Source organism: Calidris pugnax, unplaced genomic scaffold (assembly GCF_001431845.1).
Source record: "Calidris pugnax isolate Ruff unplaced genomic scaffold, ASM143184v1 scaffold31, whole genome shotgun sequence".
Classification (NCBI taxonomy): Eukaryota; Metazoa; Chordata; class Aves; order Charadriiformes; family Scolopacidae; genus Calidris; species Calidris pugnax.
Window position 1 is genome coordinate 5160539 of NW_015090786.1, and position 23272 is coordinate 5183810.

Consider the following 23272-nt stretch of genomic DNA (forward strand, 5'->3'; position numbering starts at 1 on the left):
CTGCCCAGCTCACGTTGGGCTGGATTTACACTGTCCAGAACTGTTAATTAGAAATGTGAACCATTTCCATCTTCTACCCATCCCACAGATGTGCCATTATGATGTGAAAACAAATAACCTGATGATTGATGCAACAGAAACATTCAGATATTGGGCAGTACAGGCAAGGCTTGAGTAGAAAACCATCACCTGTCCCCATATCTGCCTCCTAAGTAAGGAAAACTAGACCATAAGAATAAGCTGTCATGCATTATTCACAAGAATTATCTAGGCAACATCATTGTCATCCTGACCGTTAGTCAAAAGGGACAGAACATACCAGACACCTTATTAGAAGTAAATGTCGTAATTACTACAACTTGGATTATGTCTTTCTTCCCTGGCCTCCCTGAGGCCACCTCTCAAATTGCCTTTGGGCATAAACTTGTTGCTCACCCTCTTCCAAAAGCAGAACAGCCTACACTACCACACTATCAGCATCTGCAATCACAACACAGGCGTCGCCACACAGCACATTCAGTGCCTTGGCTTCAAGACTGCCTGCATTAATCATACCTACTCCTTGCCTAATCTACAACTTCAGCAAAGGATTAGGCTCTTAGGCTGATTAAATGCATTATTAGCAGGCTGACTAATTATTTTCACGTCTCTAGACATCGTTCACAGTTATGTCCAATAACTGTAGTGACACCTGTCCATACGAGCGATGTTTGTCACCCCAAGTCAGGTGTTACTGTTTTCAGAGGCAACTGAAGTGCCCTCTGCAAGCTCTCTTCCTGTATTATCCTACAAAAGATTTGCAAAAAACCATAAGTCTGTTCTGAAAAATGTAACACGTGGCAGTTTTCCAGAAACACATGAGAACAAGCGTGCCGATCACTGGCTACTTGAAATGAAACCCCACGTTTCAAATAAACCTTAACAAACCACTTAGTTAAATATTAAATCCATATCTCCACATACATTCTTTTAATCAAAAGAAATTTTGTTATTTCATCTGACTCCAGCAAGTGAACAGGTACAATTTCTCGCTGCGTTTGAACCAGCACTGAAAGAGGAAGTCAAGTCTCTCCTATATTTCATCCGACCCTGTTTTGAAAAGAAATGATGTGGTACATGTAACATGGCTAAGCTCCGTTCCAGGGGGTGCTAATAATAAGCATCATCAATTCATGGTGTGTCCTCCCATCCCTCCCTGACGTGAGATCAGCAGAGGAAGCCTGTCACATGTGGCAGTGTGGTACAAACCACAATCTTTGCATTAACATCAATTTTTCTTTTAACAGTGGAAAGGAATGTCGATTTGGTCAGAGCAATTGCACTGAACCATCTCACAAATGTGACTCTGTTTCTGATTGCCAGGAAAGTTAAATGGGGAACAACTCACCTCTACATCCAACTCCAGAATGTCAGCGGTTCTGTTCAGTAGGGAGCCAATATTGGGCTTTGTTCTTCCAAAGTCTCCATGCACAAATTCTTTAATGTAGCTAGAAATACTGGCTAAGGAAAGGAGTATTTTACCGCAAAGAAATCAAAAGGAAAAAAAAAAAAAAGAGTACGGTGAAAAACACTCAAAGCAAAAAATGGTGTCTTTTTCCACTCCTAAGCCCATTTGCAATGAATATCCTGTTAGGATCATCCTTACTGTCCTGCTAAGCCCACACCCATCTTTAAAAGATTTCCTAATTTTTGACTTCTGACTGTAATGCCAAAAACTGCACTATTGACCTGTATTTTTTGTTTTATTCCAAAGTGAGTGGTGACTTTATGACAAAACTGTTAACTTGTAAGTAGCAGCAATCTACAGTCTGCATTGCAGTGCATTAAATATTGGGGAAAAGCTTGTTTTCCAAGGTGAAATTTTCAGTTAAATTAGAAAAAGCTTAAGCGTGTGTTTAACCAGGACACTTTTATAGCTATCACATACCTTAAAACTATCAGAGTGGTCAGCACAAAAATACACACACTTGGGTAGCATTTTTAAATGAAAGCCTGAATGTGAAATTCTGACATAAAAGCAAACATTATGCAGCAACATATGACTGCTGAAGAGCAGGGATTTAGAAACACCACAGTGATAAAAGCAGGAAGCTTCCCATTACCCCAAGTACTCTAATGAGCAAGCTGTTTCGTAAATGCCTTGTGTAACGGGACCTAAGGATACGTTCCAGCTTGTGTCTTCAGGTGCAGGCGAAAATGATGTTCATCTATGTACTCAGATTTCATGGTGTGAATGATCCGACATCTGACAGCTAAAGGCCTTCTGTGAAGAACCCGGAGAGGTGTCTTCTGGTCAAGTTTTAATTCCTGTTACAAGAGGTAATAAAATAAATGAGGAAGGAAATATGCAACATACCGCACAGATTGTAAGAGTCATATATATTGTTAACTAATCACATCTTTTTTATGTTGTATTATGGTAGTTGAGTAATCTTCTTGAGGCAAGACTAATTTTTTCCATGTTTATCAAAGGAAGAGAGCACAGCCATCTCCAAGGCTAAATAAGAAGGCCTCATATGAACACAAACTAATGGAATCACAAATACAGAGGAATAACCTTGAAATCTCCATAGTCCTTTGCTGGAATGACTCCAGGATTTAGAAGCTCAGCGAGAGCCTCAGGGCAATCAAAAACAAACACAAAAATTCCCACCCACAAAATGCTTTGTCTAAGCTACAGCCAACTGCCTAGAAATAAAATGAGGAGAAAAAAAAAAAAAACAACCGAAATGAGATTAGATCTCGTAACAGTCTTTTAAAAAGTTCATTCCCCACCCCCTTTCCTAAATGAGATGCAGCAGTTTGAAAGGCAACTTTTCAGGATATGAGTGGGCCTGCTGAAAAAAAGCTTCACAACAGTTGTCTCCCTGAACTGCAGTGGCGCAAGCCCTCGCTTTGAGAATGATTTCATGGCCAAGACCCACAGGAAATGGTGCAACGCAACAAAAACCCAACACACTTCTCCATCAGCAGATATCTCCCTGACCAACGTTTAGGGAAAGTTCTCATTAACACAGCGTGTGCGTTACATTAGCACTTTGTAAGGCCTCTTTGCATTATTTTCCATAGATATTTTAAACTCCTAATTGCTGCAGCTGCGGAAGAATGGCCTTAGAGCTTGCAGAACAAAAGACCTTCTCTGCTCCTTCCACCTACGCAAAACACTATCTAAGGTAAAGAAAGGGCTGCAGGTGCCAGATTTCCTCCTCTCCCATTCACTACTTTTTATTACTTGGTCTACTGGAAGGTCAACATCATTCAATAATTTGTTGTCTTGGCTAACGGCCAGCAGCCATACTGCCAGGATGACAATGGTGAAAGTAAGGAAGGGTGAGAAGGGGGAAAGGAGATACCGAAGTCCCTTTAGCAAGAGAAACCCTGATTTAAAAAAAACAACCCCAGAGAAATAGAGATATGTCTGTGGCTGTACGTGTATAAACTCTCCCCTAGGGCACCGGGACAGGTACTATATAAATTGCCAAAAAGAGCTTCAGATACCTTGATATCATCTAGAAATGTAATATCTTCTCTCTGTATTGCTTTGTCTGTCCATATTAAGGCACTATAGGTCTTTGTCTTTTCCTCTTCACCTTCCTTCATACGACCAATTGCCTCTCTAAACAAAAGAAATTAATTACTCACATAACATAAGCATAATTATATAACGCTGTGAGCAAGAACGCTTGCAAAACTCCCGAAGCACCGCTTTGAAATCCCTTGCCAGCGATGATAAATACTGACCTGGTGACAAGCTGTAAATCTCGAACCTGTATTTTGTCTGAAGAGTTATTAATTGTCTGTGATATTTAAAAAAGAATCAGTTAGCAAAACTACTCAGTTAGAGAAGAAACACATGCTTTATGAGTTCCATGAGGTGCAAATGACTTACCTGCTGAAGTCCCTTCATTTCCTCAGCAGTAAAATGTATTCTACGAGGATTCACAAGCTCAATTGCAAAGGGCCTTCCTGGCAACGTGCACAGTCATAAAACATAAAAACATGTTGTTCTAAATTAACATTTGAATTTATGCAGTAAGGTTGGAAGGTGCGAAGATTGTCTGCTGTTATGCAAACAGGGATAGGACTTGCGGGTTTAGGGATGTAGCATCAGATGGAAGGAAAGAAACAAGGGACTTTTTTTGGCTACTAAACCCCAGTATCAGCAATAAGTGCAAATTACAACTTCCCAGAAGACATCTTGTACAAGTCTGTGCTAATTAAAAAATAAAATAAGAAAAAAAGTTAATTAGCTTATTTTCTGTCACCTACAGCAATGCCCAGGTGCAAGATGATGTTAAATCCCGCTCCCTCAGCTAAACATCTGTTGCAATAGCTGCACTTTCTGTGCTCAGGGCCAGGGATACTCCCCAGTATAAGCAAATGCCAAGAACTACACTACAAATCAGACAGCAACTGGAACACATCGTTGGTAATTTTTACCTTTTCTTTCCCCTCCTCTGTTGGCTATTGTAGCTTCAGCATACTGGAAAGCAACTGACCTTTATAAAGGACTCAAGTTCAAAAAGAAAATAAGGCTTCCCCACTCCCCAGTGACAGTGAGGCAAAGCAGAAGGACCCAACAGAAAATAAGACAGGATCAGCCTGACACAAATGGCTTAAAAATAGGAAGTGAATAAAATAAAGTACTCCTAACAAGCTATGCATTTCCATGCACCTCTGCAGGCAAGGACACTGAAAAAGGACTCCTCTTTCCGTTGGTTTTTCAAAACTATTCAGTCTTTGGGAATAAATACATAAATATCTCCAAAACATTTCTGAGATAAAATTTCAAAGCCTGCCTAGTCACACACTTCACACATTTAGCATTCAGCAAGTTCTATTAGGGTAGCTTTGGTTAACCATTTTCTTTGTTTCTATGTTTCATAAGGGATGTTCCAAGCCTTACCATTGCCTAGTGTTCTTACATCCACATCTTCTCTTCCCGAGGAAGAAAAATTAAAGCCTGTAACAGATTTGAACAAGGGAGGTGAGATTTTATTTTACATTTTTAATACTATTGAAGTATTTTCTTTATAAACTTGTTTGCAAATACACTTCAAAGAGCTATCTTTACAAAATGAAGCCTGCACTGCTTATTGGATCAGGTTCACAAGTTTCTTGAAGTGCAATCCTAGTTCGTTGGCCTGAATGTGACCCCGTCAACCCTGAAAACGTCTGAAAAAAGCAGTACCATCCTAAAGGAATTCCTCTCACTAATTAGTTTTGTTTGTTTCTTACCCAGCTAATTCTAAGTCGATGAAAAAAAAAAAAATCAAATCGAGCTGTCTTCATCCGAAACAAAACTTTTTATCCTAAATACACCCAATGGTTTCCAAAGATTTCAGAGAAATTTCTGCTAGTCACACACACCTGGACAAAAGAGGAAGATAATTCGAGTCCAAACTGAAAAGTAAAGTCTGTGTATTTGTTTTTTCATCTTTCAAGCTACAAAAGTGTACTATTGGGTAGTTTCCTTCATTGTACCCCTTCCACCTTTAGGCTTTGCCTGAAGGAATGGGGGACAAAACCCTGCACTAGAGGTAACCCTGCAGCTCTATTCCAAAGGGTCTCTGAAAAACTGATGGTTTCAAAATTTTTTCCTCCGCAGGGAACAAACATAGAATAAAAACTGAGGAAACCTTTATGCTTTCTCATTTCTCTGGTCGTATTATGACAACTACATAATCACTTTTCATGGTCATGAAGGTGTATTTTGGTCATACTAACAGATTTTTCTTAGCTGGGACCACTCCAGCCCTTAATCATTTTCACAGCCCTGACCTGGACTCGCTCTGATATGTCCACATCTTTCTTGTACCAGGGAGCCCAGAACCAGACACAGTACTCCAGATGTGTCTCCCCAGGGCTAAAGAGAGAGGAAGGATCACCTCCCTTGACCTACTGGCAACGGTATTTCTATTTCTTTATATCTCTTCTCAACATTACTGCACACGCACTTCTGGTAGACACCTGTAATAGTTCTGCAAGCTGAAATAAGGTGTTATTAGTACCTGGCCTAAAGACATGGTTTGAGGATTTTCCTAGTGTTTAGACTAACATATCCATGGGAAGGAAAAGCAGCTGTTTTTTCAAAACTAATATTTAATGCAATTTTTCCTTGGGCCTTCTATGTCTCTAATTCCACATCTAGAAGATGGCATATGATGGGCAATGATTATTTCATCTGGATAATCCCTTGCTAAGCATTTAGCTTGTAGAACTCTATGCACTGAAGAAACTAAATTAATCAAGGTAAGAAAAATGAAGCAGTCAAAAGATAGGCAGATAATTGTGGAACACTGATGGCAAAAACCTTCTTGTTACAAGTCATTTATGAATTACCAACCGCTAATAAGTATGGCTAGGCAAAAATACTACCACATAAAACCATAATATTTGCATCATCAGATCAACTGAGGAGATATTTCAGAAGGATAAAAGACACTGCATAAAACAAAGCAGTCATCTAATTACTTGCAGATCATGGCTAAAAAAAGTTTACAAGTTTGGACTTGGAAGGATGAGAGGGGGATGAAGAAACATAGTGTTTTTCCCTTACACTCTTGTATTAAGTGATTAGCTACTAAGAAAAATATTCTAGTAATAATGAAAAATATATGGTAAAAGATCTCCTCGATACTTACTATCTGCTTTGAATTCCGCCATTAGATGCTCTGAAATCAGTTCTTCCACTGAAGATTCCAGCTTCCGCTCCCCATCAATAATCCAGGGAGTCTGAGGTAAATTCCTTGAGTATTTGTTGTATCTTCCTGTAAAAAACAACTATGTTACCTGCAATGGTTCCAAAGCAATGGACAAAAGCTGCAATATTGCACAGCACAACACATTTAACTTGCATTGGAGCACTGGGAAAAATAAATTTTCAGGCTTAAACTTGGTTTATGGCAAGAGCATTACAACAACAGTGTGAAACACACGCTGCTGCACCTACAAGAGTTTCAGTATCCGAGATGGCCAGCTTAAAGGTAGACTTGGAGAGACTGCTGCTACAGTCATACCTTCAGGTATAACCACAGAAACAAAACTGTATGTAGCCTGACTCAACTGGGAATAAAAACCTACAAGTTCAAGTGCCTAGTCTGAGTCAACTTAATTCTGAATGGAAACATAATTTTTTTTTTTTATCAGACCATCGCCTTTATCGAGCCTCTCCTATACCAAACTAGTGCTATACATATGCCTGTCCACCAAAGGATGTTCTCACATCCTTCCTATATCAAGTAGTTCGGGTTTCAATCCAAGTTCTGCTGTTGTCTGAACATTTAACAAAAGAAACCCAAACTAAAATACTTTGGCTCATTAAAGGGAAAACGATGCAAGCAAAATGTGTCAAAAGTACACCGGTACAAATTTTAAAAACCTTGAGAAGTTGCCATGTAAAGAGACTGCCATCCTCTGACTGATTCCAAACTTAGTGTCACATTATGTCACACTGGCATGCCAACTCCCATGACACAACTGCTACGACCAAAAAACAAGCCTGACACATATGACCAAGATGAGCTTTCTTATTGACAGGTTTTATAAGAAGTGAAAATATGAAAATATGCACAAAACAAGGAACTCATTCATAAAGAACAATGAGTAACCCCCCTGCATAACCAAGTTTCAATCTGAAACCTTGCATATAGAAAATAAAAAAGGAGTTCAAAGTAGCTATGCATATTATACTGCGCATCTGTCATCTCAGTTTTTTTTTTGGTTTTCAGTATCATATTTTCCTATTTCTAACAATGTTTCCTTCTTGCATTTTGATCTGCAGAAAAACCCACACAAACAAATGGGGAAACTGACTAATACTGTTTCACTGGGGCAAATAATGAAAGCGGTATGACTATCAGCTTCACACTGCTAAAATCTCTTTCCATAAGATGGAAAAAGGAAAATTATAATTTTTTCTCTCTCTCTCAACTCCCTATTCTAATAATTTTAGGTTTTGATCTGATCAAGAGTGGGTTAAAAAAACACAGATGTTCACAGGGTTTCTCACTTTGACAGCTTCTCCTGAACCTTTAAAAAAAAGTTGAGGGGGAGAAGCATTCAGTGAACCCCAAAGAAAGACAAGGTCAAGAAGACAATAGCAAGTCCGAAACTGCGCTTACAAATTAAGATCCTGTCTCATTTAGACTGCTGTAATAACAAAGTAACTGCACTGTACTCAATACATTCTTCTAATCTGGACTTAATTCTTCAAAAATTAAAGACAACATCCTGCCTGGGGTTTTTTCATTTTGTTTGGAACAAGCTATAAACTATAAATTGCAAAACCACTATTAAATCCCACGCAGAAAACTAACCCTCTGTCTCTTGCCATACAAATGAATTCTGATGAAACCACCCAAAAAAGCAACCTAAAAAGCAAAAAAAGCCTAACACCTTTTCCAAAATATTTGGAAAAGGCTAAAAGACACAGGATACCTTGGATTCATGAAAATGTACATCTAACTGTCTAATCAGTAATTAAAAATAAAACACAGGTATGTATAGAACACCAACTAGCCTGCCATGAGAACATTCACTTTCGCGTTTTTATTTTTCATTTTACATTTCCCTTTAGTCAGGATCATTACCATCCTGTTAAACATAGTATGTTGGATTAAAATTGTAGGGTTTTTAAAATGAATCTGTTTGCATACACTTAAATAAGTGGTTGTTCATACACCAGCCTGGGGGAAGGGTAGATACTCTTGCAGGCAGGTGATAGAAGAGTTTAAACAACCCCACTCAGGGACACCAAGCGCTGTTGCATTATTACCTGTCTCACCCAGTTATTTTGGATGCTGTCTTGGTTTGGATGGGAGAACTAGAAAGAGCTAAGCTTTCCAAAATGTAACCTTTTAATCACATTAAGATTGGCAGTTTTGGATGGAATAACATGCAGATATATCCAAATGGTGAAAACCTCTGAATCCAAACCAAAATCCAAGCAAGTGAACAGCCCTGCCAGAAGCTTATTTAGTGGGGCAGTGCCTTTCCCAAACCATGTGCTCATTACGAGGGGACATACTACAACTGCAGGATTTGTAGGGATTAAGGTTTTCCAAAGGAGAGAGCAAGCTTTTAACAACAGGGCAAAATTCTTTGTTTCATAAACTGCTTCTGCATAAGCCCCCACAAAGAAGGCACAACGTTGTTTTAAATTTTCACATCACCCTGTGCTGTCTCTGAGAGAGAGAATTCTTCCATCTCTCAAAAGCAAAAGAAAAACAGTGGCAAGGGAAAGCAAGACCTTCCTAAATATCCAGACAGGAGGTGTGTCTGCACACTGGGAGCAGCTGGAGTGACACGCTCTCCTCCTGTAGCTCCTACCACAGGAACCTGACCTTGGCCCTGACACAGCTGCCTGCAGCTCCCACTCCTCTTCAACCATAATCCACCACACGCTATCTCCAAGTTTAAATTCACAATGCAAGAGCAGGCAAATAGTTTTGATTTTAGCATGTTGATCTATAATTTCTAACTTCTGATGAAATCACATCTTCAGCAAAGGCAAGTATAATTTCTTCCCCTTTCAAAGCCCACTCTTAGACAGAGCTAGATTTGGTTTTATTTTTTTGTTTTAATTACAGGAATCAACCAATAGCAAGAATCTTCTGGGTCTCATGACAGTATTATAAAGTTATGTTTAAGACAACACAGCAGCATATAAATGGATCACTTTACCAGCCACAAAAACGGCACCATTATTGCACTGAATTTCCAGAGCAACAGAGAGGTTCTTTGGTGAACTTGGGGGACATGGAAAATGCCTGTATAAAAAAAGATTAAAAAATACTAGTAACACCAGAACATGATGGAGCATCACCATAGCAATAAAGGGCATGAAAGATGACGGCTTCAGTTACACAAATCACAGCTACAATACAAATTCAGTATTCACGTTAAAAACTGGAGCACCAAGAGATGGATAAACATTAAGCAAATCAAGAACACCACATTGCAAATACTTTTGTCAATCTGTCATCAAAGATTATCGAAGTATAACACTCCAAAGTGTGCTAATAAGAGGTGCTGTACTACAGCTATAGCAATAATGAAACTAAATACTGCATGAAGACTATCTTCAGGATCTATTACTAAATCTTTGTTGGGAATCAAAGAAGAGAGCTGTGAAGACTTAGTGCAATTAAGCGCAGTGAATTACACAGAAAGTGTCTATTGATGCCTTCCCACTGCTTGTGATTTTTACCATATTACAGCACTTGGTGTTTTCTTAAAACTCAACTCCTAACATTTTGGAAATATGGGAAGAAGTCTTTCTTGTAAAAAGAAGCTTGCCTTACAATCTTTAAGGTTCAACACACAGAAGGAAGTTCCATGATTTCTAAATCTCTTCTGTGGTTTTGGGGATGTACATGAAGATTTTTGAATCTAAATGACTGGTAATATAACAACAAACTGTTTTCACTTCTAACTGTTCTAAATCCCATGCCAGCTCAGAGACCTGCAGTGATGTAGTGCTGAAAGCACAGAGCAGAACTCCAGCTCTCTGACCCACAGTTTCTCCTCTCAGCTGCTCCGGAGATAATCAACCAATGAGGCACTTTAACTAACGGGAAAAAGACCATAATTTCTGTCATGCCCAGTTTTCCATCCTCTATGGCTTCAGTCAAGCATTTTAAGATTAATCCTTAATTCAAAGACATTTTATTACCAGAAGAAAACACAACACATTTTAACCAGTAAACTAGCAGAATTTAAACAGCTAAAAGTTCTTTTACAGACACCACTACTTACCCACCTAATATTTTCCTCCCCATCCTAATTCTATACAAAAGTACAATACTAAGAACTAGTTTCAGGATATACTTACTTGAGAAAATCCTCTTCTTTAATCTTCTCTAGGGCTTTTATAACTGCCATTCTAGTGAAAACAGACTGAACAGTGAAATAAAAAGATGAGTCAAGACCTAAAAGACGCTAAGAAAGGATATGCCTAAGGAAGAAAAAAAACCCCTAAAACACACACACTGTACACTCCTCACAACATAGGTTTTTCACTTGTGTTTTGTGTTTTCTTATATCTAAAAGCAACTCTATAGCAGCAAGTACTCTCTGTGATCTTAATCCTAACTTTAATAGAGCAGCAAAGAGCAACAGGTAATTTTGCCAAAATCTATTCAAGTAACTTTACTCACAACATGAAAGCAATACAACTAATACAGCTGACAGGTTTGAACATCACAGTTACTTAGTTGTAGAACTAAGATTTGCCCCTTTGTTTCTACAAGACACGTACAAACAGTATGTTTCCTCACTCTGTTTTTATACAGAAGAAAATACAGTGTTGCTGACTTTCAGCAGGTATAAAGTTACCGTCACCCTTCCAAATAAACCTACTCCAACTCCTTAGAATATTCAATTGCTAAGCCTGCCCTTTGGTTTGGAAAGAAATGCTAAGCATATCTCTGGAAACTCTCTGGAAATTTCAGATGATATACAAAAGTGTGCAAAGGCAAGAACAAAAAAAAGTAGTGCTTGGGAGCTCGGGTCCAAATCTGCAAAACAGATTAAAACCACAATCCTAAATCCATGAACAGAAGCCTAAACCAGTTTCCCCACTTTCAAGAGTTAAGTATACCTGAGGCCCAGCTTTTATCTCAGTGACAGTAGGCAGCTAGTTCTTTTGAAAATAAGACTGTTACATAGGTATCTGTTTATAAAGTTCAAAAGTTCATTCATACTCAGAAGTAAGGGCTCTGAATGGTAGGGCTTGGCAGTTCCCAAATGGTGGAGAGCAAACAATTTCAGACTCCCAAGCTGCATCAATTCACAAGGGTGAACTGACAGCATAAGTAGTAATAATAGTACAATAGCGGGAAAAGTCACGACTACCATCCTTTATGCATAGCCAGGTGCTGCTGTTGATAATTCAAGTGAGACTGAGGCAGAAAACAGAATTTAGGTTCCTAGAACAGGAGAAACAAGTGTTGTAACAGGTGAGGTGGAATCCTACTTTAGGAAGGCTGAGGATAGTAGAAGGTTTCTAAATGAACCTCCTAGTCAAAGCATGGTCAGCATAAGATCAAACCATACTGCCCAAGGTTTTATCCAGTCAGGTCTTGAAATCCTGCAAGGACGGAGCCTGTACACTCTCTCTGCATAGCCTGCTCCACTGTCTAACTGTCCTCATGGTGAAAAGTTTTTCTTACATCGACTCTGAACCTCTCATTTCAGCTTCTTTCTGCTGTCTCTCATCCTTCCACCGTGCACTGTAATGAGCAGCCTTGCTCCCTGTTCTCAATAATCTCTCTGTTGATACTAGGGAGAGATTCAGTTGGGTCCTCCAGAAAGCCTTCTCTTCTCCAAGCTGAAGAAACCCAAGTTGCTCAGCCCCTCCTCCTAGGGCACATGCTCCAGCCCCCGGACTGTCTGGACAGCCTTCTGCTGAATTTCCAATGTAATGATGTCTATCTTGCAAACTGGATTGGGGATTTGGAAAAAAAAAACTGAAAAATACTGGGTCACTGTTTGGGACAATTCAAGTCTTTGCTCTATCACAGAGCTCCTGGATGCCTTCAGGAAAGCTGCTCTTTCACCTTCTCAGTATAAATGAGAGATCATAACACTTCCCTTCCTTGTAGAACAGATCAACTGGAAAACCCTTAAACTAGCAGCAGGTTTAAATAACTCTCTACAGCAGATGATACAGAAATTTTCACTCAGAACCCAGTTTTTATACTACTTCTCTGATTAACACAGCCCTTGAAGCTAGCTTCAAGCACAACTTCTTTGTTAGGATGAACCTCTGATGGCTCTTCAGAGTTGGTATTTTTTCCTTTCGACTCCCCTACATCTTGTTGCCTGTGTGGTTTTAACAGCCAGGCCCTGCTGGTTTAGCTCCTTATGTGGGATTCCCCTCCTTTTAAAGAAAAGCAATGCAGCAAGCAGTGAGTTGTAACAATAAAATCCTTCTAAAAAAAGACTTACATTTATTGGTCAGGTGGAGTAGAGTAGGCAGAATTCCTGGGTCAGACTGCCTCTGCCAAATGTCGGTAGGCTCTTCACCAGAAAGAATAAAAGGCCTCACATAGGCTTCTGACAGAAGTTACTTGTTCTCCCTCTGATCACACCAACTGTCCTACTTATATCAGTTTCTCTCCAACTGTTTTTTTTTATTCTTACATATCCTCTTTTCTGTCAACGATTGTGTGCGTGCTCAGGGCTGCAACAAGTGGCAAGGTCCCTTTTCTTTCCTCCCCTCCTCCAGAGGCAGCCAGGATAAAACCATCCTGTGTGTATTGTGTCTTTCATTCACATCAGAGGACATGAAAACTGCAGTGCGATCATTCGCTTTCAGCTGCACAGTCTCATCTTCTCAATGTGACTTATCGGAACTGTTTCACCAACAAAGAGCTTGAGGATCATCTTTTTTATGCTACTTTTAATACATGACAATCAAATTCCTAGATCTTAAGGGAGGTATTTACAGAGAACATTCCTAAAATTATGGCTTTCAGACAGTCTGGAAAATGAACGACCTGAAGAGAAGCACCAAGCGCTTAGTTTTCCTAAGCTGAGAAATGTTAACTGAATAAAGGAGACAACTTTATTTTCACACAACTGAAAACTGGAGAGATTTTTGATGAAAGAAAACCAGACATGAAACACTGACTGAATACCCAGAAAAGTTCTTCATTGTAGCTACAGCTGTGAAATTCTGAATGTCAGAAAAGAAATACGACAATGACGAGATCTTACCTGTTTGTTCTTTGCTGGTTTGAAACAGTCTGGACAGGCTGTGGCTCTAAATACAAAAATGAAAATTAGCTACTCTTACAGAAAAAGAAACAAACAGACTGACAGACTTACAACCATAGCATGTAAATGGTCTTTGTATCAATATGTCCAGTATCTCACTTCCACAGCTTAGCACAGAGCAGATTTTAAAATTAACTTTATCCTAAACCACAAACAGCGGAAGGTATGCATTGCTTGGTCTAGAGAGAAATTATGGACAAAACTGTGTAATCCTCTTTTGCTCTGACCAACACAAATGTGTTTCAGCTTTGAGATGGGATGGAAAAGCACACAAGAAGTTTGGCTTTTAGTCATTTCTAATCCTTCTCAATAAAGGTCATGATTGATGTTTATGTTCTGTGCAAGATTTGCTGACATCTTGGAACCTGTACTTGCTGTTCTTAGACAATGCTCACTATAAACTATATTCAAATTGCTGCTTCTGGATAGGAAAATTCAATTTACTACAAAAAAAAAAGTAACCCCAGGTGCTCGATACCATGCTCGATACCATTTGTGCTTTGCCTCTTCAAAAGGAAACTATTGGTTGTTTCACGAAAGTGAAAGCCAAGTCAGTGAAACGCTTTTTCTGAGTACTGTAGAGGAAGTTGCTGTTCCTATTAGTGGATTTCTATGTATGCAGTTAGAGATGATTTCGAGCCTACAACACAATTTATCATTTCTTGCTGGTGCTTTTCAACGCCTCTGTAACTACTTTAGACTGTAAGCAAGCAGGTCTGACCTCTTACCGTTCCTATACAAGCAACTTTCCTGGCCAGTTTGTGACACAAAGAGCCACAACTTCCCTCTTCCAGAATTTAAATATCACCTGACTTCTAAACATTAATCTCAAATACAAACTAACAAGAGTCAATTCAATCTTCCATGTCAAACCAAGGGTCATGTTAGCACACCTATCTGCACATAATGTCCCTGCCCATGGCAGGGGAGTTGGAACTCAATGATCTTTAAGGGCCCTTCCAACTCTAACCATTCTATGATTTTATCATTGTGTAAGAACAGCTTGAGAGATGAGAAATTGCAGGTGCCATACTTGGAAATCCCACCCAAAAGCATACCTGGAGGACTTCTCCAGGTTGAGACGAGGTCCTACTTTGCTTCCACAAAAAATGTGACTGTCATTACTAAAGATGTGACAATTGTCAAATTTACCATGTTTACATGGAAACCAAACCATTGCTTCAGAATGCACACAGAGCCAGCCATTCACATACGCAGAATGCCTTGATGCCTATATTTTTATCAATGATATAGACAGGGAAATTAAAGGCACCATCAGCAAGTTTGCGGATGATACCAAGCTGTGTGGTGTTGTCGATACACTAGAGGGACGGGATGTCATCCAAAGGGACCTGGACAGGCTGGAGAGGTGGGCCCAGGTGAACCACATGAGGTTCAACAAGAGCAAGTGCAAGGTTCTGCACCTGGGCCGGAACAATCCTCACCACCAATACAAACTAGGGGGTGAGGTGTTGGAAAGCAGCCCTGAGGAAAGGGACTTGGGGGTGCTGGTGGATGAGAAGCTGGACATGAGCAGGCAGTGTGCAGCTGCAGCCCAGAAGGCCAATCGCATCCTGGGCTGCATCAAAAGAAGCGTTGCCAGCAGGTCCAGAGAGGTGATTCTGCCACTTTACTCTGCTCTGGTGAGACCTCACCTGGAGTATTGTGTGCAGGTCTGGAGCCCTCAATACAAGAAGGACATGGACCTGATGGAGAGGGTCCAGAGGAGGGCCACAAGGATGATCAAGGGGATGGAGCACCTCTGCTACAAGGACAGGCTGAAGGAACTGGGGTTATTCAGCCTGGAGAAGAGGAGGCTCCGGGGAGACCTAATAGCAGCCTTCCAGTACCTGAAGGGAGCCTACAGGAAGGCTGGGGAGAACCTGTTTAGAAAGGCCTGTAGTGACAGGACGAGGGGAAATGGCTTCAAGCTGGAGGGGAACAGATTTAGATTGGAGATTAGAAGGGGGTTCTTTACTGTGAGGGTAGTGGAGCACTGGAACAGGTTGCCCAGGGAGGTGGTTGAGGCCCCATCCCTGGAGATATTCAAGGAGAGGCTCGACGAGGCCCTGGGCAACCTGGTCTAGTTGGGGGTGTCCCTGCTGACTGTGGGGAGGTCGGACTAGATGACCCTTGGAGGTCCCTTCCGGCCTGGGAAATTCTATGATTCTATGATTCTATGAAACTACTATTTAATTAAATTAGGCGATATGCTGTCACTTCATAAAAACATCTAAAGCCTTAATTGCTCTTTAAGTATGCTACAAAGAGAAGGGAAGTAAAGGGATAGTCACTTGGAATAAACCTGAGTAGTTGGAATGCGGAATAGAACTTCTTTACAGCTTTCACCTCTACAGCTATTCTGCTTGGAGCACTAATATTGGCAACGTAACATGTTTGGCATCAACATTTTTGAAAGGCCACAAAAAGGATGGAAGGACAAGCTGAAAATAATTGCTGAGAAGTATCAGAGGAAGGAAAAGCAGCATCAGAAATGAGAACCGGTCAAGTAAAATTAAACAAATAAGAACAAAAGGGTGCAGGATTCAGAAACTTTTGAGTTTTTACAGGATTGCAGGTACCATTATTTAGAACTGTAGTTTGGCCCCTACTCCTTCCCTCCATTTTTGCCCAGTCTTAAAGAAGTTGGACAGCCAAGAAGTTCAGCAAATGCTAGTAATCAATTCCTCCTAATACCAAGTATCTCACCAGGCATGCATTTCCCTAACCCCAGAACATATGAAGGATGCAGGTCTTGAAAACCAAGAAGGTGGCAAATTGGGCATTCAAAGAAAGATCATAAATTGCCAGAAGGGGTAAAATCAGGGAAATATATAAAGGCTGCAAAGGAGATCCTCTCAAGAGTGGAAGTTTCTAAGCAATAGGGAAGTCAGAAATTCTACACTGAACCTCTTTCTATGCTAAGATTTAACTTGCTGTAGGAGCACAAGTGATGAAACTGAGTGAAACTTCCAGGAAGCAACAGCAAACAGGAAGAGTGAACCTAATTATCCAGAATATACTACAGCTAGATTTTGAGAAATGAAATTAAACGGTAGCTGAATTCACAGAAATATTTTGCTTCTTTGTGTATAGCCGATGCCCTACTGGGCCAGGCCAAAAACTATGTGTAGTGGCCTGGGAACTACTGTTTGTTTTAATCATCCAGCTAAGTTGGATTAACTCACTTCAAAGCCTTCCCCCCTATTCTAGTCTCCTATAAGAGCAGGAAAACCTAGGCATGATGTCAAAAGATTCCCTCACCTGCAACTACGTGGTTTGAGTTTATTTTTTAAAATGATACAGCTATATTGAAGAGGGTAATGACTTTGAAAAGGGCTGAAATCGAACAACTTATCTGAATCTTTTCCTTCCAATTCAAATCAAAATTCCAGATGACTTTCTTTGTTGGCTTTAAAGCACCGAGTTAACCAGAGATGGTGTAACTTTAAAGCTCTGCAACTCTATCTGCATATGAGGAAGTATAGATGCAGGCCCCATTCTAGTTTATAAACACTGCATATTCTCATCTGCAACAAATCCAAACCAACAATGTTGCACAATATTTAGATAAAGATCTTTTGTTATTTATATAAAAACTTACAGGAAACGGCACTCCTCGTCTGTTTCTGGGTGAGCAAAGACCACACTAACTTCAAACAAACTCTAAATTTAAGAAAGAAAAAAAAAAAGGTAATAGATTTTTAAGCAAACAGGGAGGATATTCTCAAGCATCCTTAGTATTAGGAAAACAGTAAAGAGGTAGACAAAGATAAAGTAAGCCATTTATTCTACATCTTCTAAAGATACTAAAAAGTGTGCCATAATAGCATTTGCATTTCTGAAGTAAACGATGATCTGAGAGCACTTCAAAAACTTGAGTGACCTACACATCATAGATACCAGCCCCATTTTGCACAGAAGGAACTGAGTCAGAGACAGTGAATGCTCAAAGCCTATTACGGTCACTAAACTTAACAAACCTTCTGGGAGAGCAGTGCATAGCGTGGAATAAAGATAAAAACCCTGAAGTAGTCACCACTGTAAAATTTTGTCAGGGGCTTCATCTGCAATGACTGGATGGCCTTGGGGCAAAGAAAGGCAACATGTCCTAGCGGACTGACAGCTAGACCAGAAACTCTAGTGTAATCTCAATTCTGCCCCCAATTCCCTCTTTGGCCTTGGGCAAACAACACTCATTACTTCTGTTATTCAGATACCAGACTACCTCAAGAGGGCTATTGAAAAGATTGGCTAATATTCAAGTGCCTTGTAGATAAAGAGCACTAGACAAGTAACTTTTGTGGTACAATGATGTCTGGAGTGGCTCAGTGCCTAAGCATTGTAGAGCTTTTGCTAACTTGCTATGTAAGAAGTTTGTTTCTTCTTGGATAATCTTCAGGGTAGCTGAGCGTTTCTTTCTTCGTTAGGACAAAAGGGATGCTTTCAATTAGTACTCCTGAGAAAAGACAACCTGTAATTATTATCGAAGCTGACAAATTAACATAAAGGCTCAGTGAGTCTAGTCCTGGGGTCAGTCCTATGGCTGATGACAAGTAAAAACTGCAGACTGCCTTGTCCTCAGCAGGAACTGTAGCCATGTTTGCAGAAATTTTACATTCAAGATGATGGTGTTTCTGAATTTGTCTGGCAACATCTGAATGTCATGTTCAGTCAATGTATTTCAGAAACATTTTAAGAATGTTAGTCGGAATCTGAAAGTTGAAAACAGGGTTTGAAAAAACATTTCTATTGCCTACTAACAGGTATTGCAGGTTCCAACATGCCTATCTCTAGCATTCATTAAAGTGAACCAGTTTTTCCTCTTTCAGTATGTTTCAGAAATATATTTTATCCATAGAATTTAACATGCTCACAACCTGAATGATTTATCTCACAGAGCAGTAACAGTGGTGGCAGTAACAGGAGAGCAAAGAAGGAATGTGTGAGCATTCCTTAGCCTCTGGAAAACAGAGAACCTGGAAAATGCTAAAAATGAAAAAGTCTCATTCATAAAAGGAGGGTGGCAGCCCAAGAACAAGAGATCTAGCAAAAGGCTACAATAGTTTCAGAAGATGCAATGACCAATGTGTACAAAAACAAAGACTGGAATCCTTGGTACTGACTCTTGGGGATGTCTGGTTAAAAGAACTTCCTTCCTGCTTCCCCCGACAGCGAATATAAGAGCAGTGCAACTTGTTTATCTTAATGTGGGGAAAAAAGTATATATATTTTTTTTCGCCTCATATATATGTGTATAAATACACACACACACACACACAAGCACATATTGAAAAAAAAAGAGAGAGAAAAAAGTGTTTTCTTATTTATACGACACCTTTCCGTCAGCAGGAACACCCAACTCTTCTGACAATTGGGGATGAATAATCCACTTATAAGCTTCTTTCAGCTGAACAATATCTTCCTTTGCCAAGGAAAGGCCCAGTTTTCTGAATCACATACACAAAGAAATAATAACTTGCATAGGAGTCTGTCAAAGATAGATACATGACAAGTAGTATTTCAAGACAAACTGAAATAACTAGCCCCAGGTAAACATGCAATGGACAAATATAAAAAGGACAAAACTACTAAGCATACAGATAATGGCATGAAAGAATGAAAGGCTGTTCCAAGATCTCCTATAACCACACTGGATCCTTGTATTGAATTAACAAAGTGTTGAGGAAACATTAAGACCAGACCAGGATTCCAGATGTTTCCCAAGATGTTTCCCAATAAACACATAAGGGTTTGGCTAAATGTGTAGCTTCCTGAGCTACAGTCAGCTCAAGCCAACTTAGGCCTATGTTCCCTCCTCCCTGCCTCTGGCCATGCATTCCTGCCAGCGCTTACACGATGACACTACACAGCATGGCCAGTAACACCAGTCCGTTGATCCCGCTGAAGGCAAAAAAAGTTTTGTTTTTCAGCTAGATCAGTGAGATGATCAGCTCTCCGGGTGGTCACATGCACTAATGTTAACACAAGATCCTTCTGATAGTAAATCAACACCTTGTTCACCTTAAGTAAACTGAGTATCCAGATCCTGCAGGGCAGCACCTGTGTTACTCGCTAAGGAGCCACTTGCCCAGCTTCCACCCTAAGTAATATCTTGTCTTGCCCTGTTTCTATTTGCCAGTGGTTTTTTTCACTAACATTTTAAAATCTATTTTTTTTCTGTGTAAAAGAACATGCACTGAGGAAACTCATGCCATAGTTCATGATAAATCAAAAGTTGCAAAAGTCTTTCCAGAGTCTACCTGGAGAAGAGCCAAGGAAGAGATATGCACAAAAATCCGTGGTTTAAAAAAAAAAAAAAATTTAAAATTGTTAGACTTATTTTTATCATTAAAAGCGTGATCCAGCCCTTCATTCAAGGAGGGCATGAACTCCAGCGGGCACAAATACCTAAAAGGAAAAGCCCAGATGACAGCCTCAGCTGACCTTGCGGGGACAGACTCAACTACCTCTGTAGGTACAAGACCAGGCCTCCACTCCTGTGTCTTCATCCGTGGAGAGAGAAATTAAAAGGAGCGGCTGCCTGTAAGGATACCAGCATATGTGTCGTGGTTTAACCATAATTTCAAACCACTTGTTTGGGAACGTGCAAAGGACATGTCCTCCTATACAAATGGCACCAATGGTAGGCTATGTGGGCAATAGTTGCCCTACAGGGTCTCATCTTCTCTCAAGCAATTTAATGGAACAATTGCTTTTAAATTAGTCTCAAAGTAGGAAGTGATTCATCACCTTTTAGTCTAAGTTTCTATGAATATCTTGAAGTGGTACTTCCACCAAAGACTAGTTCAGTATCCTCAACTAACTTTGAGAGAAGTGCATTTCTTTCCTCTTGCCCACAAAGACAATTTATCCATTCAAAATGGTTCAATATGTTCTCATTTGGCAAGGAATGGGAGTGTCTTGGAGTAGATAAAGAATCAATCGGTTAAATTGATTTCAAAACACTGAGGTATAAAAGAGTCAAAACCAACTTGCATCCACTGCACTAATACCTTTTTTGCTACACTACTGAATTTTCACCATTATCTGATTAACAATTTTCAGTCACTATTAATGTAAGCTAAACCTGAAGAGGTTTGTGTTTCATCATATCTTCTATGTACAAGAAGATTGTGGCTCACAGATGGCATTATGGCACCTCTCAGGACCATTATGCTAACTCAAAGCTGCATGGTTGGACAGACAGACAGCACTCTAAATTGATATGCCATGTCCCAGGTATAATCACACTATGAAGCAAAAGAGGTAAGAAATGCCAATTAAGGTCAAACCAGGTAAAAAAACCCCAACAAAACAAACAAGAAACCAAACCAGCTGACATCTTATCCTCTGTAAGCATCAAGTAAACCAGACAATAGTATCATAACAAGACTATAAAGTCAATTTCTTGCCTGCTCAACATTTATATAGACAAATGGTGGCTATATAAAAGAGAGCAACAGATACGGAAAAATAATAATAAAAAAAACAACCCACAAATAAAATGACAGCACATCGCAATTCTGAATTTCCTTATGCTTAGTTTTGAAGGTACAAAGTCAGTTAAAATCTTGGCCAAGGACATAGGAAGTGAGTCTACATATTCCACAACTGTCAGCAGAAGTACCTTTATATGAATGCAACTGTCCTGACATCGAAAACACAGCATTAATTGCTTGGCTAAAATCCTCCCTTAACATATGTGTCTCAGCAGGTCCGCTGCATTAAGTGGTTTCTCATTTCTACTATGCTGGAAAAAAGTTATAGTAAGAGTACCTCTCCTTTCTTTAAATCTGGAGAACTAATAGAAGCAGTATGAGGATTGCCAAAAGAAATTACTCACCCCGTTTCCTGTTTTACCAGCAGCCAAGCAGCACGCTATAGGTCACCAGCCATGCCCAGGAAGAAGAGAGGAAAAAAGGCAAAAAAAAAAAAGCACATCAAATTAAGGCTCAAAACTCCCAACAACTTGAGAGACTATTAGCAGAAGGAAAAATGTTTTAAAAATTCAGGCCAGAATGGAACTATTAGGATTTTAATTTAGCTTTTGCTTTAGAAGTGGAAAGATAGAATTGGTGTTTGTTTTTACTTGCAAGACTTCACTTTGCAATTCATCTCAAATCCTATCTGGCTTTAAAAAAAAAAAAAATATCAGGCTGCATTAAACACACTTTGAAACTTGCTATTAACACTGTAACTAGAAAGAGACTCTGACAGCCTAAGTAAAGTGCAACTGGCAGTTATCTACTGTACAGAGAAATGAAAAAAAAGTGTCTTCGTGGATGGTATATGAAAACTTATTTGATATATGAATTAAAAAAAATAATAATCAGTCATCCTCCTTTATAAAAACCATGAAATAAAAGATGTACTTGATCTTACAGTAATCATGAACCCTTTCCCTGGGGATTGCTCCCTTATTTAAAACACACCACTTTGTTTAGGAGACATAAGCTGAATATGAGAAAGCTGAGGAACAGAAGGAATAATTCCAGAAATCAGAGAGAGCTTTTAGAACAAATGCTCGAGTTCACTAATAATTATTTATCACAAAGCATACATAGGAATGGCTGGAAGATGTGATCTGAGAATCACAGGCAGATTCAACCTTGAACTCTCCTTTTTCATTTCCCAGTTGTCCCCCTGTTACTTTGTGCAGATCCTCTGTGAATACCAGCTTCAGAAGCTCCTGACACACTTACTTGAGCAGAGGTTCCAAGAAGTAATATTGCCTTTACATGTGTGATCATAGGATAATTCAGGGACCTCGGGAGGTCTCCATCCAACCTTGTGCTTATAGCAGGATCAGCTATGAAATCACACAAGGTTGCTCAGGGCACTACCCAATGAGTTCTTGAAAATGTCCAGGAATGGAGACTGCACCATCTCTCTGGACAACCTGCTTTAATGCTTGATTGTCCTCAATCCGTGCATTGTAAATATTACCTCAAACTCTACTGCTCTCCTCTAGCAGCCTTATGTCTGTAAAGAAACAACATAGCAGGCCCCTTAGATGTGACACTGCCCAGGAAAGAAGACCATAAAGCATCACTTAGGTATCCCAGCCAACAAGTGGAACTCAGCAGTGTAAGAATTAACAATGGTTACAACAAAGATCAAAAGCATAATTAAAATTACCAGTGGCATGAAACCATAATAGAAAAATACAAAAATAAGCACAAAGGAGCAACAGCCATTGAATCGGTGCAACACTAACAGATTAACAAAATTAAAAAGGATCAAGAAATTTAAGATTTCCAAACAGCATGGCCTATGCCAAAAGCTTCCAAAGGCTTATCTTTACCATACCCTGCTCTAGGGAGCCAAACATTTTAGAGGTGTATCCTTTGGCAGTCTCACTCGCTTCTTTTTGTACCGACAATATTGATTCTACAAGATGATCTATTACTTCAGTGTAGTAATTGTTCAGTGCTCTGGGCTTTCAATTTTGCCTCTGTGTGCGCCAAGAGTAACTGCCATTCTCTGC

General features: G+C 39.7%; 1 protein-coding gene across 3 annotated transcripts in view; it reads right to left on the minus strand.

Annotated features, from left to right (window-relative positions):
• The window catches only part of PUS10 (pseudouridylate synthase 10), a 37164-nt gene that overhangs the window by 4037 nt on the left and 9855 nt on the right, over positions 1 to 23272 (minus strand). For all 3 annotated transcript variants that reach the window (XM_014966375.1, XM_014966373.1, XM_014966374.1), the window contains exons 5-17: positions 21629 to 21663; positions 19121 to 19232; positions 17387 to 17448; positions 13723 to 13768; positions 10835 to 10899; positions 9685 to 9770; positions 6645 to 6770; positions 4907 to 4963; positions 3890 to 3966; positions 3742 to 3797; positions 3499 to 3616; positions 2165 to 2307; positions 1388 to 1487 (exon numbers count right to left, since the gene is read on the minus strand). In XM_014966375.1, the coding sequence (XP_014821861.1) occupies positions 1388 to 1487; positions 2165 to 2307; positions 3499 to 3616; positions 3742 to 3797; positions 3890 to 3966; positions 4907 to 4963; positions 6645 to 6770; positions 9685 to 9770; positions 10835 to 10899; positions 13723 to 13768; positions 17387 to 17448; positions 19121 to 19232; positions 21629 to 21663 (1083 nt within the window). The remainder of the gene's footprint in view (positions 1 to 1387; positions 1488 to 2164; positions 2308 to 3498; positions 3617 to 3741; positions 3798 to 3889; positions 3967 to 4906; positions 4964 to 6644; positions 6771 to 9684; positions 9771 to 10834; positions 10900 to 13722; positions 13769 to 17386; positions 17449 to 19120; positions 19233 to 21628; positions 21664 to 23272) is intronic.